The sequence below is a fragment of the Manacus vitellinus genome, unplaced genomic scaffold, assembly GCF_001715985.3.
Source record: "Manacus vitellinus isolate BGI_N305 unplaced genomic scaffold, ASM171598v3 scaffold_0_pilon, whole genome shotgun sequence".
Classification (NCBI taxonomy): Eukaryota; Metazoa; Chordata; class Aves; order Passeriformes; family Pipridae; genus Manacus; species Manacus vitellinus.
This window is the reverse complement of record NW_021938789.1, coordinates 3,700,813-3,720,534: the sequence shown is the minus strand read 5'-3', so window position 1 is coordinate 3,720,534 and position 19,722 is coordinate 3,700,813. Positions and strand designations below refer to the sequence as shown.

Below are 19,722 nucleotides of genomic sequence, written 5' to 3'. Positions count from 1 at the left end.
AAATGAGAGTTCTGCACTGCATGGGCGAGTAAAATAAACTCTAAAATATTATCTCCGCCCTGAAAACATGCGAGTGTTTGCCTTTCACATATATGCTCATCTGGGGATATATTTTCACATTACGGGTGCCCACATATTCCCTGCTTTGTTGCCTTTGATTTCTGTTAATATACACCTATTATATGGGTTTGTCTGCAAAGTTAATCTTGTTTATTCAATGCTTGCTTCAGCAGGGTTCCCATCTGAGTGCCCCTACCCCAAAATGAGTCATGAATACTTTTAATAGCTTCTGCATATGTAAAAGAGCAACCTTTGCCCAAAAGAAGGAGACCTGGCCTTAAACACACTAGGAGAATAAATCATTACCCAACAAACAGGAGTAACCTCACTTCTTAGTACTGCACTATCCAAAAGGGGCCTGGTGCCAATCTGGATAGAAATTAGAGATACCGCGGGGAGGGAGGGCAGGGAAACCAACTTTCCTCAAAAATCAGATGTTCTCTGCTGCAATACAAGTAGTGCCTGCTCAAATCAAATAACTCCTCAACCAGGTGTCCTCTCTTGCAGGTGTCTGGATCCCTCTCCCTCAGCAGAGGGTTTCTGTCAGGTTCTGCTTTTTCTGTGCAAGCTCTTGTCACTCATGTAAGTCACAGTTCCAATATGAAGGGCAGTGAGGCAACATTTCTGCTGTTCCTGAGCTTTCTGTGGTGTTGGAGTTGCAGTGCCTGGGTTACCTTCTCCCTGAGCACGAGCCTTGACCTGAGGGCCGTGACTATCAGCAGAACTGCACTGGTCTCCTTGGGCACAACGCCAAGCTCAAATGAATTATTCCAAATGCAAGATTAAAGCACTAGAGGGATGACATTTCCATTTGAATGCTGTATTCATTTATAAGCAATGTCAACTTACCATTTCTTTCTGGAAAACGTATTTGAAATACACGAGTGATAAAACCTTCCACCAAACCGGAAAGGAAATTTGCATAAATTTCCATCCTCTGTAAACACTGAAATACAAGAATAAAAAACTCATCATGCAGCTGAACACCAACCCACAGGTATATATATTATATGCTATTATATGGATTTATGAAGGTAGATATCTATAAGTTTTTCAGCTCTACTTTTGACTCCATGTCTCTGCAACTTTTAATGCATAAGAGGCTTAAAATCCTATATAATGACAGAATCAACAAAGATTAATGGACTCTGCAGTAGAATAAAGATCTCAGATCATTTCAGTTCAAAATAGATTGCAATTTCTGGTACAGCAAATGCCAATTATATTCATTAATTGCAATTATCATTTCTAATTATGTAGTATTGTAATTGCATATTAAAATAATTTCTGAAGTTGTATCCTTTCAAGATCCATATCACATTGTAACATCTTTTTAAAATAATTAAGGAACCAGACAGTACAAACTGAAATAGAAACAGTCAGGAGGAAGAAAGTTTCAAAGGTTGAGGGTAGATAGATATTTTTGATCATACCACTCTCCCTTTGGGATAAGCATATTCCTTACAAATGGGGAGAAACTGATGGGACCAGTGTCTAAAAAGGGTAAGTTTTACATTCACCACATCAGTGATGGCAGTCTAAGGAAGGGTGGTGGGAGTCAAAGGAAGTCTAGTGGGAGTCTATCAGAAAAAAATCCTTCAAGACAAGTCTTGAGAATGAGAGAGGCTGAAGATAAAAAAGACAATGAAAATCTGTCAGAGCTTATTTAACCATTAAACTAAAAGCAATCAGTTTTGAAAGCCTGAAGCTTGAATGGGAAGCCAACCACTGCCATAGTAGAGAAATGGGGCATACAACCAAACTGGCAGCACAGCACATTTCCATGTCTCAGAGACAATGTACGGCTGCTCCTTGTCCTGAGCTTACCCCTTCCATGCTGGCTGGGGCTCCTCAAACTCTTAGGATATCTGTTAACCCTCACGAGCCAAGACTCATCATCTCAAAGAGCTGCCAAGGTCAGTTATCAGAATTATGGAAAAAATAACCCCTCCTTGTGGTCCAAATCCTTCCTAATCAGTTGGAATTACGGTCACTCCATCTGCCCTAACTATCCCCTTCTCTGTCAATATGAAATAGCCACTACCAGCCCCTCTGCCATCCTCTTGTTGATCCTAGTTTGCACTGTCTGAACTAATTAAGCAAATGTTCGAATACCAACCTTCTCTATCCAATACCTCTCATTATAAGTAGTTAGGAGAGTTGTGAAAATACATCCCCATTCAGAAGACATATTGCATCCCAAAGGCTGTTGAAGACTGTTATAAGCTATAATGGCACCACTAATGGCCTGATTCACATAATCTTTAACAGCAAAAGTACAGAAATAAAATAAAATAAAATAAAATAAAATAATAAAATAAAATAAAATAAAATAAAATAAAATAAAATAAAATAAAATAAAATAAAATAAAATAAAATAAAATAAAATGGAAGTCTTCAATGCCTGCACACACCCAGGATGTTTGTTGGCTGCCATCAGAACAAATACAACCCAGAAAGCTGCATGGGGCTCAAACCCTTTTCCCACAGAGAGATCAAGGGCTGTGGTAGAAATCGAACCCATACATACAAAGAATTTATGTGCTTTAAAGTGATAGGGAAGACACAGCTCTGATTAAAGGGAGTTACACATCTCCAGCCATTCCGCTTCATGAGTAAATATAAAGCCACACCAGCTCAGACAAACTAAAATCTCATCAGCACCGTCCCATTAATCTGCACCTGAAGGAAAATTACCTGAGATTCCTGAGCTAATCCCAAATTCCCCTTTAAGCAGAAATTAATATTGGCATAACCATTCCATAATCCTTATTCATGTTGAAACAAAGACGGGCTTCCTACCGACTTGCACAGCACAGACACACACAAGCAGATCCTTCTTACTGTCATAAGACCTATTGGATTTGACTTTTACCTTGTCGGCGAGTGAACTCATGTTTTGAGCCTTTTCCTGACCCAGATTTGTGGCGCTACAAAGAGAAAAAGAGAATGTAGATTGGAGACACAAATTCACTCTGGAAACCATCCTATTGGGACAAATGTATTTTCCAGGGTGCCCTGAAACTGCGTTTCTCCCAATGCTTCTGCAAATATCTCATTATTTGCATGTGATTTTTGGTGGGGCACAGTCTGGTGAAAGAGAGCAGATACACGTTGGTTGGTAAAAGATCTCTGTTAAACCAGCACAATAAAACAAAGGCCAAAGCTCTACTCCTTTATATCTTTCTATTGCCAAGCGACACATCTCCTATTTCTCTCAGCAGGAAGCATACCTGCACTCTGGGGCCAGTTCACAATTACAAACAGTATCTCAGTATTTGACTTTTCCTGCAGTTTTGCTGTATCCCCCAGGGCATTAGTTACAAAAGCAACCTGCAGCTGTGTTTGGGTTTGCCGATCAGCAAGCAAAGAGCACTAGGTTGAGATGATTTTAAGCCACAGGAAATAATAAAAAATGGTAATACACATAAAGTGCTGCTGCCACTAACAGTTGCCAGTGCTGGCAACTAAACTATAGCAAAATAAAAATATTAAAAAAACAGCCAAAGAAGCAGCACATCATGAACATAGAAGTGGACAGGGGACGTAACAAGTGAGGGTTAAGAAAAAGCTGTTGCTGGGATATATAGGAAGGGCTTGAACCATTCTGCAGAAAAAAACAATTTTTGCAATCTACACTGACTCTACCAGCACTGAGCAGTCTGCAACTGCTTCAGCCAGGGATGATCTTTTCCTTGGCACCATGAATATTTCTCTCTGTTCCCACGTGTAATATCTGAGGAGATACTTCTGTAATTCTCTGGGATAGTTGGGATTATAGCATTGTTTAAGTATAACTTATAGCATTGTTTAAGTATATCTGAGTTAGCTTTAACCTAGCTAGTGAAATAGGGCTGCTCATAAGGTCCAGGCTATTAGCTGTCCTGCTAGTACATGGTGGATGCCAGGCCATGGTGGGGTTTAAGCCAACTAGTAAAGTCAAACCATCATGGCCATGCTCAGCAGTGCTTCAAGTGCCTAGCAGATATACCACAGAAAAGGCACAAAGCACGTGATAAAAAAATGTAAAAAAATGATGTGGAAACAGGGAGTGGTCTGAGAAGAACAAGATAGCTACCTAAGCTGGCCTGTTCAGTTACCAGACAGCAGTAAAGTCTGTCAGGGGAGCACTCTCCTACCATGCTACTGCAGGTACCTGGCTTGTGTCAATACATTTCTGAGATGTATTTTCAAAGGATTTCAGTTTTTGTGGTCTTTCCTCCCCTCCCATTCCTCGTCCCTGGCAGGGCATGGATGTAAGCAATTGCTTTAAACACAGAAATGTAGAGTACCATCTATCCCCCAGGCCCCCCATTTAGTCAGCACCGCTGCCAACCTTCATCTAGCAAATCCATTTTGTTTTCCATTTGAAGCTCTCATCCTCTTGGTCTGTTTGGTGGCTTCACTCATCCAACCCCAAGGCAACATGGTCTTGCCAGGCAGCACGTAGCTGATCCACCACTCCAAAACAGAAGAATCAGACTTACCGTCTTTGCACAGTCACTGCTCAGAGTCAGAGCCAAGACAACAGTGAAAGGAGCACAGACTTTCATCTTTACTTTCCTCTCATGAAGGTTTTGCCTGGTACAAGGAAACTTCCAGGGCTGGGCTGAAGTGGAAGGGTGAATCAGCAATGAGCTTTCATAAGGGACTGTGATTTACTTCACTTTAGGGTATTTTAGTTTTTTAAGTAAGCAGAGCTGTTATCGTTGTTAATCATTAATGTCTTCATGGATAGAAGGGAAGGACATGTAGGGAGAGACTCTCCCTAAACCACAGGGAGTTAGTTAAGAGTTTACAAAGTGTCTGACCCTCAGAGATGATCCCTGGTATAATCAGCAAATATTGAACACTTCCAGAGGAGCTGATCCAACGCTGCTTGCAACCAGAGATGATTTATTATCCAGATGTTCCCCTTCTCTCTCTCTTCAGGAGCTAATTAAAAGCATGGTGTATCAAAAACAAGGAGCTCAAAGCAAGCCCACTCAGGAGATGGGATTACATTGCAAAATATGGACCAGATCAATGCCAATATCAAACATAAGGATTACTCATTAACAGATGGTTACCTGCCCAGCTGTGACTTGCAACAGCAGCCTTCCAGCAACAGATTGGGAAAGTTACAAAGAAAGAAAATAGTCATTATTCTGAAAACATATTTTGTGTACCAAAAAGCTCCCTTCTGCCACCATCTGAGTAAAACCATCTCTGTCTTGTAAGAGCCTGTCTGAGAAAGCTGCAATGCAAAAGCATTTTTAACAGGGATGCAAAGGGTATTGCTAAAATGGAGATTTCACCAGTGGAGTGTATTTCAGCCCCACCTTGCCTCACAACCAAAATCCACAGGTTTGGCTGGTACAACTGTGCCTGTGCTCGAGGCTTTTGCCAGCCATGTCCTGTCAATCAGGGACCACACCTCTTCACACCCAAAATCCCCAGAGCCATAACAACAGAAAGAATACCATAGTCCTTGCTTAAGTTGTGTGCTACCCTTTGAAGTTTCACCAGCACAGCTATGGAAGGGATATGATTATTTTTAATTTTTTTGACCCAACAAGACCATGGCAGTAGGGCCCAGCAGTGCAGTGGAGCTACTCCCTGCACAATTTTGACATGATGGTTTATCACATTGGAGGGAATTTGCACTGGCTGTGCTATCACACTACTGTGGCCTTCATCACAGTAATAGCTCCTGTTAGTACAGGTAGGCATATATATAGATTTATGGACTAAACTTTCCTACTGTGAGCAAGGCTTGGAACAGTAGGAACCAGGAAAATTTGGAATTTTCTTCCCAAAATCCAGCAAAGACCAAACAAGCAGAAAAAAATCTTTGCCCCTATGCGTTGTTTGTTGCTGGAAGACTTGAAGTAAATAAAGGTTCAGAATAGACTTGTGGAATAGATTTGTCTTATTTTCACTCATTTCAAACGTGGAAATAGGATGTACAGGCATTCTGATCTGCCTGGGGTCTCCTGGTAAAGCTGGAACAGATCTCCACTTTCTACCTTCATTCTTAACTTTGGCCGTCAGGCTTCAAATTAGTAATGCCTGTACAATGGTTTGTAGACATCTACTTACCACTGAGGCTACTGAAGTTATGCAAAGAAAGAGCAAAAGAATAGCATTAGCTGCTGTTCCATTCAGAGTGCAAAAGTTCTGCAGAAAGCGAGGAGCGGGGGAGCAAGGAGAGGAGGAAGATACTTCTTTAAGGCTGTGGAAATACCCTCTTCCACCCACTTCCAGAATGAAAATCATCCACTTCCAGGACCACAAACACCGTGTTTGTATGGTGACCAAGTCACCAGGTTGTAGGAAAGCATTTTTGCATACCTAAAAATAACAGAGAAGAAAAGGAAGAATGCTTTCTGTGTCCGTGTGTATACTCCCAGTTGTAGTTTGTAGGAAATGATCTACATCAAGAGCTGCAGAGTGACTTTCTGGGGAGTCACAACTCTAAGCTTTTAGCTCAAACTGATTCCTTAACATAAGAAAAATGAAGAAGCACCAACACCAGGAGCCACTTCAGTTGATAGGACGGTGCTGGCACAAAGCAAAAGGAAAAGACATCAAAGCCAGGAGTTGCAACAGCTGCCAGAGGAGCACCACCATAAAATGGGAATTACCCCTGAGTAAGGTCTGAATAATGACCAAACAGCGATTTCAGGGCTCAGACAGATCTGAATCATTAAAAACCCTAACGGCTACATGTATGCTGCCTGCCTTGGTTCAGCAGAGAGGTGTCTGAACAGGTCTTATGGCCACAGCGAAAAGGCAGAATTTGAGGTGTGGTTTTTTGGTAAATTATGTTAAATGATCAGTGACTCTTTCAGGTGTTTATAACCAGAAGAAACTCTGCCTGCCTTCTTCAGGCTTTTTGTAGAATCAGTAAAAATGAAGTATGTCACACCTTTTTTTTTTTTTTAAGAAACATTGTATCATTGGCAAGAAACTACTCAGAAAAAACTGAAGATTAAGTTTTGATATTTGAATTCTTATACACTTCAGAGAATGTTGGGCATTTGGGAGTTCATAAGTGTGAAGAGTATGATCTTGGTTAGAGATGTGTGTCACATGTGAACCTTGTGGCCATGAGCAGTACAAGTGTGCACAGAGAGACAGCTGAGGAGCAAACCTGGGGAGAGAGAGATGAGATGTGTGAATGTCTGGTTTTATGCCATTCCAGATAGAACCATCCAGCAGCACGGGCCTGGGTGAGCTGGGAATGACTCCAGAGGCAGAGAGGCACCCACTCTCACATTGAGGTATCACCAGACTACATGTTCTTAAGACCTCTAGGGTGCCTGCCATGAGTGAAATGTCTTCTGCTGCAGGGAGCAGATGCTTTTTGGTTTGTATCCCTGCAGACTGTGAGACCCAGGGCACTGTCCCAAAACCATCGTCCCATGGGTCGGGCTGACGAGCTGCAGAGCTGCTCTCCACAACCTTCTCAAGTCAATTCCTCTGTGACTCACTATTTCCAGCGTAGTGACAGAAACTTCCAATAAAGGGAAATAAGAGTCAGGTGTGTATGGAGCTAATACTGTAACAACAAGGAGAAACACAATGAAGATATGGAAACAATCCGTATGGTAGTCAAGATAAACTCCCTTAGATTTTAGACTTCATCTAGTGCCCATTTCAGACAAGGTTCTGTAAAACACTAAATAAATACAAATATATGTGTGTATACATATACATATATATATAAAAGAAAGAGAAAATCTGGAAATAGGAGCTAGAAGAAAGACTTGGGTTTGGGGGGACAGAATATTTGGCAGCTCTTAGGCAACTCATCCCACAAACAAAACTGAAGCTAGAGTCTGGTTCTTGTTTTCAAAGAAAATTCCATTTTTCTTTTAAAGGAAGGTATATTCTGATTCTTAATTTTGCTGCACATAATATTGAACATTTCCTGTGGACACATAATCCAAATGTATTTGGAGCCAGATTCTGCTACTACTAAAGACAGTGAAAAGTTTCAAAATAAGGCTAGGAATTCTTTATCATGTTTGCAGGCTGTAATCTTTCTATATCAAAGACTAAAATCCCTTAGTTTCAGCAATCATTTTCCCCTTTCTACTGACATCATGGGAAAAAGAAAAGGCAAATAAACCCACAATAAATGAGGAGAAACAGACAGAAATCTTACTGTAGGCCATGTAGTACATACTGATAATGCTGCCTCATACATTTGCCTTTTCTTCACTTCCCACATTGCAATGTTTTTTATTTCTTAAAATTTAACAATAATTAATAAAAGCCCAGACTGAGTCCAGACTCCAAACTGCTTAGTAATAATGACATAATATTAGCAACCATCCTTAATCATTAAGTATCAACAAGAAGTAAATTAAATGAGTCAGCCATCAATATGAAATAGTAAAATTTCAGGGTTTTTTTCCGTCAATTAGTTGACTAGACATAACTGAAAAGACAAGTCTAAACACACACACACCCCTGTTTGCATTCATTTCTATGTACCAGCTACCAAGAAGACTCTGAGAGGGCTGTCCCATGACTGCAAGGTTATGTGTTCTCCATTTTTTCTGACCATTGTAAATGTTTCTGAGAAAACTTCCACTCAGCTACTACAAAACTGAAGAAAAACTATAAACTTTTCTAATGACTGACCCCCCCTGTATTTTTGCAAATTTCTAAGCTTTTTTATAGTAACAAGATAACCCCAACTAACTGGATAATGTTGCCTCCTAAGATGATCTGACTTCACAGCTTTAGTTGGCATTATTGCTATGAAGCCCAGACTCAGCTTCCTGGATAAGGAGATGGTTGCAGGAGCAGTGCTGGCAAAAGGAACTAGAGCAAGATCTAAAGTCTCTGCAAGCATGCTCTGCCCAAGACCTTTATACAACCTGAACTGGAAGTAATTAGAAATATTTCTGGCATTAAAAATACAACTTTGGATTTATATTTCAGGAATGGGTGGGATGCAAGCCAGCCTGTGTGCAATTCTGCTCCTGGTGTACTAGCAAGGGACTCAATACTGACCAGAGTCTGACTCACAGACCAGCTCAACTCTCTTCTCTTTTCCTCTAGGGGACCTGCAAACCACACTACAGACCTTTTTGTCTGTCAGGTGGGATACCCTTCATCTCTGTTGCTTGAGATCATTCCCATCATCCTGGGAGCCATTACCAAAACTCAGCTGTCCCTGTTGCTTAATGAATATCCTAATCACCAGAACTGAGGCTAACACTCCTGGTCTAAAAGTATAGTGACTTTTATATATATATACACACACAAAAATAAGGCAACACAGCAACATTGGGAGTACATGAGGAACCCTTTCTTGTCCCTCCTTCACCCTCCTCAGTTGCCCCAGTATGAGAGGACAGGTCACACCTGCATTGGCATATGGTGCAACCTCAATCTTGTCACTCACATTCACAGGTAAGAACTGAGCATCCACCTTCTTTTAAGTCTCCTGCAGTGGTGCCTTGAGAAAAGCCATTGTGTTTCTTTTGCTAAAGCAAAGAAAGCAAGCTGAAATCACTTTGCTTGTTTGCTTATTTCAGAAAGAAAAAAGAACAATTTTGGCTCAAATCAAACTTAAAAGTTGAGTTATTCATATGGGCCTTAAACAGTGTAGGACCCAGCTACACTGCAACCACAAACATCCCCTCATTTCCCTGGAAGCTTCAGAAAATCCAGGGGGAAAATATTGACATGGTTTTGGCTTTCAGAGAAAGGTGGGTCTCAGTCCATCCCCTCCTGCACTAGACTTTGCTGTCAGCATTCACAGTCCCCATACTGCACATAAACTCTGCCACACTGTACCAGAGCAAACAAACCCTTTCACAAACCACCCTCCCCTCTCCTCAAGGCAGCAAGGCTGGTAAAAGCGCAGCTGCAAGAGGCTGGTTGCTGAGCAGCTGAGACCCAGCAAACACAGATTTGGAGCTGCAGCATTTAGCAGATAATCCTGGGACAGAAAGATACGCCTTCACCCAAATGTTTACTCCTCTTCACTCCCCTCACCTCCCACGCTCCCCCAGCACCTCCAGCAGCTCTCCTGGCTTCCCTCACCTGCAAGCTCACAGATCTGGGGTTTTCTGCACCAATTTCCTTTCTGTTCTCTCCAGGGACTGAAACTGTTCTCAGATCTATTGTGTCTTCTTTTTCCATCTCATTCACTCATCACCCTCATCCCCTCTGACACATTGGCTGTGGATGTCCCATCCTGGCCCATGACCTTGCCATCAGTCTCCAATGCCTCACAGTGTTCAGCAGCAGAGGGATTATCTTCCTTCTATGCCCAAGACAGTCTCATGTGTTACCAGGTTTTTCCTTTTTCCACTGCCTTCTGCAGGGCTTGGGACTCTCCTTTGGCAGTTCTGCAGATCTTCACACTACCATCACATCTCCCTATGGACATGGATTTTCTCCACATGATTCCTCCAGTTGGCCTTGGCATGTTTCTGTTAAATATCACACTTCACCAAACCCCTCATCCTGGTGTTTCTCTGGCACTTTTACCCTCTTATCTCACTGCTGCCCCTCAGACGTGGCCTCCTTGGTTGCTCTCCACTAGCACCTTCTCTTCCCATGCTACTGGGTCTGCACTCAGAGCTATACCAACCTCAAAGTCGTAGACCTCATGAGTCCCTCTCCAGTCACAAGGTATTGTATTCACCTCCCTCAGTCCAGAGCTGCACAGCCTGTCCTGATGGCCTGTGTCACACAGGAGCAGGCACAGGACCCTCCACAGCCCAGCACTCAGAAGCTGCAGCCTCTCAAACAGGCTCTCCATCAGCAACACGGACCCAGGCCACCCCCTCCTCTTCTTCCAGCACCTAGGAAGGCTCTCCTCATTATTTTATACTTTCCCTGTGTCTGTGACCCTGCTTCAGCCTTTCACGTGACAACTGCCAACACTTCCCAAAGAGGCATGTAACACATCGCTCAGGCTGAACTCTGTGAGCACAATCTCCTGTACACTGGTCCCCATTGGCATGGGTGGTTGACCTCAGCAGGATGTGGTATAAGACAAAATCCTGACGGTGATTTTTGTCTTTTCAATTGACCACGCTTGTGTGCACTGGTTTTGTAATGGCTTCATGTGTACTTCTCTGTGAAACCTCATTTTTAGCCAGATACAGCCAGATACAGCCACCGCAGGTATCTATTGCAGGTACATATTTTTAAAGCCTTTCCTGCAACTGTGGTCATGAATATTTTTTTTGATGCATCCAGAAAACTTTGTTTCTGCTCTGAAGAAAACAAATCATATAAAAGTTGCAAGGGAAGAGCTGGGCTTGAGCTGCAGAAACATAACCAACCTGTGCTTTTATACCCCTAATCACACAAATCTGTGAGTGATTTGAAGCTCTGCTACAAGCCACAGTATGCTGAATCTTAATTTATACATCTCAGACATCGATCTAATCTAAGCTTTTAGAAGTCCATTTCATGATAACACTTAGTTCTGTTCATACACCCAGATGTCATGATATATCTAAAATACTATGCCTGCAACCAGTCTAGGATGTGTTTGCATGAAGAGACTCCTACTGTATGAATAAGAGTGGAAAGTAGGTAACTGTATTTTTCAAGGACTTTGGTATAAACCTTTGCCAATAACCCTGGCTGAAACAGTAGGCCCATATACAGAGGCGTACGGGGTTTTTTTAGCTGTGTACTCACTGAAAACTGACAAGAAGAGGTGTGGAGGCACCCACCTTCCACCGATGCCAACACATTTAGGTAACTTCAGCACAGGCTGATTTGCAATTGTTAGGCACGTACATTTTTAGCTGTGCTCAAATTTCTGCTATTCCACCCACTTGCTTCATTAGCATATTAGACGCCCCCATGGCATACTTTAAAATGGTCTATAAGTCAAGCATGTGTGAGGGAAGGTGGCTCCACTTCTGCAGCTGAAGGCAGCTGAAGTATTCCCTTTTGAAGGGGGAAAGAGCACTAACAAGGAAGAGACAGCCCCATGGGAAGCATGCCAGACCCACAGCCTGCCTCAACTTTGGGATGATTTCCTGTGGTAAGGTGGAGAGTAGGGTTCACATATAATGCTCTCAATTATTCTGATTGCAGGCCTAATAATATTCTGTATGGAAACCTGTATATACGTACACATCCACATTTTCTGTATTTTTTTCATATATATATATATGCACACATACATACATACAAACCTGTAAGGGACTCCTCCAGCTTCTCCCCCCAGTCTCCCTGCTGCCAAGTTCTTGTTCCTGTGCTGGAGAAGGACCCTTGGACCTCAGTCCCATGCTCCAGGATACACTTAGGAGAGCTGGTAAGCAGAGAGATAAGGCTGCCTGCTGGAAGGAGGGGCACAGTGTCCCTTACCTGGGCACCCCTCTCACTGCATACAAAAGCCAAACTACTAGCCTTCTCTATTATCTCCTTCTGCTCTTGCCTGTCCATGGTCTCATCCTTTTGGTACTGCTGCACAGTTTTTTCACCAAATCAATAGGGATTCTGTCCCTGACAAAATTCCAAGGCCGTTTTTCCTGTACTCCTAAAGGTAAGGCAGGCAGAGATGTCCCAGGAAGAACCAGGTGAGCAGCCCTCTCCCCACCACACAAATCCTGACTTCAGAAGTGATTGTGCACCCCTCGCTGTCTCATCACTGGCCTCTAGAATAGGCTTAGGCTAAAGATTTCACAGCATGGTCAATACCTCTGCTGTACTTCCTTCTCTCTCTCTTTTTTCCCCCCATTTTCCCGTATCTCCAGTGCCACTCCCTGTAATTGCTGCAGAAATGTCATTGCTGCTCTGTGTAATTGCTGCAGAAACAATCTGAGCTGTCATTGAACTACATTGTTCACAGATCAGGAGGAACTGGCAGATCAGAGTCACCCCACCTAGTTTCAGGGGCCTCCTGCATATGTATTTACATCTGAGGTAGGTATCAAGGTTCACAGCATAAGCAATGGAGACCTTGAAAATATAGAAAAGTTAAAGTTAAGGTGTGAGTCCCCTGTCCAAAAGTATGTTTCTACTCAAGGATGAAGCAAATCATTCTTTATATCCATGGACAGTATTAAACAAAAAATTCTTTATATCCAGAGACAGTATTAATTATATCTGTAGCAAGTACATAAAGTAAAACCAGTGTTTAGGATACAAAGGCAATTTTGGAGTAGACACCTAATGTTAGGCAAGATCCCCACTGCATTCCCCTAAAAGAGAAATCACGACTTTCAGATCAGCTCTGCTAAGTCTATTTTGAATTAAACTGGACATTCTTTTGCTCACAGGAGGCCAAATTCTATGTACTACGGAGCTGTCTAGCAAGGAAAATTATATCTTATGATATCACAGAGTGGGTGCTTTAGTGGTATAAGCAACAAATGGCAGCAGAATCTCATACCTCTGTATCAGTCCCTTTCCCACAACAGCATAAAACAGGTAAGATGCAATGGGAGAACCAGCTTTCTCCAGAAGATGGAGGCAGTGAAAGACCAATGGAGCTTCCCCATCCTGCATCTTCCCACAGGAGATGAACATCTGACTGCCCTCACCCTCTCTCCAGGGAATGAAGTTGTGGCATGCGTTGTGCTTTGGATTTTCTAACACACACATGCTCACACTTTAGTCAACGCTCAAATGAGTAAGAGCAAGATCAGAGATATGTGCCCACCATCATGGATTATCTCCTGGTTGCAAACAAGTTTCAGCTAACTGCTCTGCATACAGAGGGCTGATCTCAGCCAGGCATTGCTTCATCCTGGCCATAGAACCGGCTCTGGAAATTTTAAAATCACAGAAGAGGTCGAGGTTATGTAGCTGTTGTTGATGGATTTCATGTTGTTCGTATACTGGTAAATACAGGCAAATAGCTACTGAAAAGGATGCATGTGTAAGTCCATAAATGAGGGAGAACAGTAATTAAAAGGGTAGTTTCTCCTCATCACATGGTTTCATATTTACAGAAAAGACTCAAAGCATTAAGAAAGACCCCAGTTACCTCTTGCAGGAATGGGGAGAAGAATTAGTTTCATTTTTGTGCCCTGGTCTAAGAACGTGCCACTCCAATAGGTTTAGCTTTAATCAGATGAACTTCTAGCAGACCTTTAATTTCCCTATCAGTCTGGAATTGAGGTGTGAATCTGCACATAACTGAGTTATATACTATTTTGAGATTGTGAGATCTTTGCAGGCAGAGAATGCAAATGAGGTACAGGTTGGTGCTCCCTGGCAAAGCAGACACAAGATATTTAGGAATACACTTCCCAAACTTGGTCTCCAGGGCCTTCTCCAGTGATGTGGGTGAGTGGCCTTTACAGCACTAGCCCTGACACTTGCTGCAGGCTATGGGCACTTGGAAATGCTCTGGTGATTTTGCAGCTCTGTGTACCTGCAGGGATGGGATTCAGCATTATCACTGGAAACTGGGATGAGATTATAATGGGCAGCATTATAATGATGCATGGTAGCATGATAACATCTCCAGTGTTGTCATGGACGTGGAAGATTTAGGTTTCATTCCATTCCCATCAGTCATTATTTTCTACTATTGGTACTTAAACTTCTGTATGCCCCTCGCTCTGGCACAGATCTTTCTAAGCACAAAAAGGAATGTGGATTGAAGGACTGAAGGACCATTGTGTCACTGACACAAGTCAGTGTACACAGACACTGAAGCCCTGTTACCCCCAAGTTTTTTTCCCTTTTTCTCTCTGGTAGGTAGAGCATCTGCATATTTTAGCAGTGCTTCCTGCAAGGGCAGAGAAGTTCTGATGCACCGGTCCCCTCAGACCACCACACAGATCTAGACAACCCACCACGACTATGCAGAAGAGAAGCCAGAGGAGGATTACACTGTACCTGGAAAACATTTGGCTATTCAGGCTTGCAATCCCTTTGTGTTGCTAGAACCGAGCAAAAGGAATTAATTAAAGGCTAAAAACATACCCTACTATTATTAAATTCCAGAGCATGAGCTATTTTTAAGGTATATAAATATTTGGCAGAAATTCTTAAGAATCCTCTTCTAAAGGAATTTCTTTATGTAAGCTAGGTTTTAGAAGATATCTTTGCAGAATCTAATAAAATGCAGGTAAGTCTCAGGTTGTCTCATTCTTCCATTTAAACTGTGATGTCCAAGTGGCAGCAGGTCCCAGAATAACTGAAAAAATCTTTTTCACATCTTTTCCCTACATGGAAATTAGATATCGATGAAACATTATCAGTACCAGTGGCATAAATTATTTACTTACTACATATCCAATTAACATTTTTAATGAGTTTGACACACTTAAGATTCTATAAACATTATTGTGCAGTACATGATTTCTCAATACTTTGGGGAGAAAAGGCATGAGAAACAAAAGTAATGTGCATTTTCATATTAGAAAGTGATCATATAGACATTTATAGACAAAATCACAAATAAAACAAGAATACAAATGAAGTTCTGTATATCAGCATTTTAGACTGTACAACAAAATGATCAGTTGGGACAAAAAAATATAAACAATTTTCTTATCTTTCACACAAGCAATTCAGAGAGCATCTTGGTTCATGTGCAACATCTTGGATTTGCTAACATTTTGAGTAATGCAGGCCAGATTTGCAGACACCTGATCATCCAGTACTTCTCAGCAGATTTTTTTTTCTGAAAAAGAATCAAGACTAAACCAGCTAAAAGTGACAGTTGGTCTAGAGCAAGGAAATATTTCAGTAAGATCAATGAAAGCTTTTCTTGTTATAACTGGCATTGGATTAGGGTTCACAAATCTCACGGTTGTTCAGTGCCCCGTGATGCTGAGCTTGGGATGCTGTTCCAAGTGCACAGAGAGAAGGGTTTGGATGTGCCACCTGTTTTTGCTGAGCACACCCACACTATCACAGAGCAACAGTGTTGTCACACAGGTTTGCTACAATCCCACAAACTTGGAAATCCGCCTGTTCATGCAGAAACTATGGCTGTTTCTAAATCCAAGTCAGTGAGCTGTGGTAGGGAGTTAGGAAGAGTGCCTCAGACCTGCAAGGGTTTTGGCTTCTCACACCCCTCGATAAGGACCTGCCATTGGGCCTTTGTCTAACTGAGCCTTTGGAAACTTTTCAAAGTCTTTGAGAAACTGTGAAAAGATGCCTCCAGGTGTTTGCATCACACTACCACACACTTGCCTGGTCTCCCAGCTACCAAGTACCTTAGGAGAGACCATTTTAAATTACCCTATTTGCTATGGATTCTACATTGGAGAGGTCTGCATGAGCAGCAGCATCACTACAGAGAAACAACTACTGGCAAGGATTTCAGTTTTGTGGCAAAAATCAAGCTACTTCCAAAGAATCAAAATATGCTTGTAAGTCCTGGTTATCTCTGCTACAGTGAGACAAGGAGGCTACTGGCTGAGCCATGTCTTTTAGAAGTTTTCTATTAAGAACAGTAAATTCCAGCAGCAGAAAAGAAGCAAGAATAAAGCAATGCATGCTACAGCAAAGCCACAAAGAAGCCAAAACTTTCAGGCAGAGAAGTAGTGCCTGAAGGACCCAGCATCCTTGAATGACATTAAATAGCCCCCAGAAGACTTTCAGGGGCATGAGAAAGGACACAGTATAGCTCAGGTATTGGCTCCTTCCCACGGAGCAGTAAAGCTCTTGCAAAGTCTCTCTGCAAACCCTATTTATGTGTCTTCACAACCCATTGGTTCCTTGTCACGCAGTCCCCCAGAGCTAAACAGAGCAGTGGTTTATTTTGCATGTGTGTTATATCACAGATTTGTTGACAAGGCACACAGCTACAGTAATCCTATGGGGAAGTCTCGTTGCAAGTTTACCTATATGTATATTTTCTATTCTTCACAAAGCCTTTAAAACTAAAACACAACAAAACTGCGACGTGTGGAGCCAATGAGGTTGAAACCACCACAATTGAAAATCAGATACCATGACAACAAGTGAAATATAAGACAACTGTTAAATGAGATTTAGAATGCTGCAGGGTTTTCCAGGTGTTGGGGTTGGGGTTTTTATATCACTGGGTGTTACAGTTTCAGGTTTGAGTACTGATACAGGTCAGGGGATCTCCCTCTTTCACATAAGAGGATGGAATAACTGAATTCCCCTCTATTTATCACCATGGGATTAGAAAGACATTAAGAGTAACTCTGCAGAAGTGGAATTTCAACAGGGAAAAACTGGGAAAAGTAAAAGAGAAATAAAGCCACATAAAATCTGATTATCTTTAGGAACTAGATGGCAAGATAAAGGATCAAGCTATCAAGTAGGGCTTCAATTAGGCTGATTTTTAATTTCAAGCAGATTTGATTAGTAGTGGAAATCACAGTATGAGGAGGCAATTTAAAATCACATAACAATGTTGAAGTCATACAGTAATTAGAAAGTAGACCACACTCCTAGTAAAATATTGGAAATCATCAGCCAGAGACAGGCTGTCCATATTCCTTTTTATTAACTCCTGATTCCAGCAGGTTTAGCTTTTATATTCTGCCAGATATTGGATAGGAAAGCTAACATTATTAATTATTTCTAAGTCTAAGGAATTAATTTCCATTAGTCCTAGATAAGAAGCCATTCTTTTAAACAATCTGCCAATAACTGGTATGACAGTGTGGTCTAGGGAGAAACGGCTTTTCCCATGTCCCTTTGTTTACAGGGTTTCCAGGCATTATGCCAAGATTTTTCTCTATGTTAAAGAAAACTCTGTTCTTTCACATCCTTCCTTTTCCTGCATGCAGCTTGACTCCCATGCTGTCAAATTCTCTTTGAATCCTTGATTCAGTCAAATCCAATATGTTGCACTCAGAATTTATGAACAGCATTTTTATTTGCTTTTATTTTTCCAAACACAGCAGGCTGGGGAGAGAAAACAGGAGAAGATGAAGAAAGAGCTCTTTGATTTATACCTGGCTTCTATTAACTTCATCTGATGGCCCCTAATCCTTGCATTAGAAAAGTGTGAAAGTCAATCCCTATCCACCCTTTCCATGGCACTCAAGGTTTTTCAGCTGATATTGCATCTCCCCTCAGCTTTCAGTCAAAGAATTCTGTATTGCTCACTACCAGTCACTTAAGAGCACTTGCACAACATGAGATAAGCAACCTTATATCGTGTAAAATACTGATCAGAGATTAATAAAGTCTGTAATTGCTGTATTTGAATTTCAAGTTTTTACCATTAGGATTTTATTTTTCAAGACATAAAAACAGTGCAAAGCATATCACAGGTAAAAATGCCCTCTCTTGAGTTTGACTGCTGCAATGTTAGTCTTGATTAGGATGAAGCTATTGATTTTCCAGACACAGGAAAAAATTGTGGCCATTTATTTGTGCAAAGAAATATTCTCTCATGGGCAATTGTTAGCAAAATGCTACCAAAAAAATACCCCAAAACCCCAACAACAACAAAAATAGCTTTAAAAATACATAGATATTTAAATGTTTTCACATCATTGGGCTTCACCGGGCTATGACTGGTTTGCTACATTCTGCCCGCTGTGTTTCCCAAATCTCCAGTATCGTTACACCACCATGATTTTATCAGGACTCTCAAATTAGTTTAAAGCAGGAAAGTTTTTAAAACAAAAAAGTTTTTTTTATCCTATTTTCACAGGATATATCCTCATTCAGGTCCACAGAAGGGCTTTCCTCAATATTGAAAGCAAAATCAATTACAGTAGAAAAGAATTAAAGTATTAAAGCTAATGGGTGCTGTATCCCTTTATATCACTGGAATATTTGATGTAATGCTTAAGCATTAAGCCTAAGCTTTAGTAATCTTACTTTACGATTACAAAATCTTACATATCCTCTTTCTCACCTTACAGATTTGAGTTTAAGGATGACTGACAGTGTCCAGTACCCTCGGCTATTCAGAAAATTCATGATTCTTGGTATGCTTTAGGAGCAAAGAAAGAGAAGTTAATCAATAATTACTGTGATGCTTTAGACATAGTGCCTGTGTGGATCTGCAGTTCAGGAGCTATGCAGCATGACTTCTTAAGTCTCACAATAATTGCAAAGCAGTGAACCACCAGAAGTCTCACTACATCCACTCAATATGATGAGCAGCTGTCCACCAATCTCATTTCTTTGTGTACCCTTTTGCATGCCCAGGCTCAAAACCTCTTCTGAAGAAATGGCAAAGGAGAAAAAGGACGAGGTGGCAAAAAAGAACATGTTCAGCAGTCTTAAGTGTCTTTTCTTTCTCAACTCTCCACCCAAGGCTAGAAAATTAACTGAAATAAAACGAATGACAAGAAGAAAGAGAGGCACTGAACCACTTATCGAAAGAGCAGTAACAAAGTGCCTTACCCCAAAGCTAAAAGACATCGGGAGCAGTGATGAGGAGGGACCTGACAACCCTCACACCACTATGTAATTAGATATATATTTTTGGTATGGAAACATCACCAGTGTTGGCTACAAAAGCAGCTATTATTCCCAGCACAGGAAATTCACATTTGGGGGGTTGGGGTTTGCCTCTTACTGCTTGTATTACAACGGTTATATTGCATATATCCAGGCAATGGACTGAATTCCAGTTGGACTTCTTCCCAAATGTTATGAGACAGACAGGAAGATATTAAGAAAATAATCCTGATTTCTATACATTAGTAAGTGATTTTACTTACACTTCAAAAATCTACTAAAACACAGGGAATCCTGCAGACAAAAGAAAAACATTAGAAGATT

The 19,722-nt window shown here is 41.4% G+C and overlaps 1 protein-coding gene across 1 annotated transcript in view; it reads right to left on the bottom strand.

Annotated features, from left to right (window-relative positions):
• The window catches only part of HGFAC (HGF activator), a 42,722-nt gene extending 37,981 nt beyond the window's left edge, over positions 1 to 4,741 (bottom strand). The window contains exons 1-3 of the mRNA XM_029962563.1: positions 4,548 to 4,741; positions 2,936 to 2,990; positions 910 to 1,006 (exon numbers count right to left, since the gene is read on the bottom strand). Coding sequence (XP_029818423.1) covers positions 910 to 1,006; positions 2,936 to 2,990; positions 4,548 to 4,613 — 218 coding nt within the window. The 5' untranslated portion in view covers positions 4,614 to 4,741. The remainder of the gene's footprint in view (positions 1 to 909; positions 1,007 to 2,935; positions 2,991 to 4,547) is intronic.
• Between the last annotated feature and the right edge of the window lie 14,981 nt (positions 4,742 to 19,722).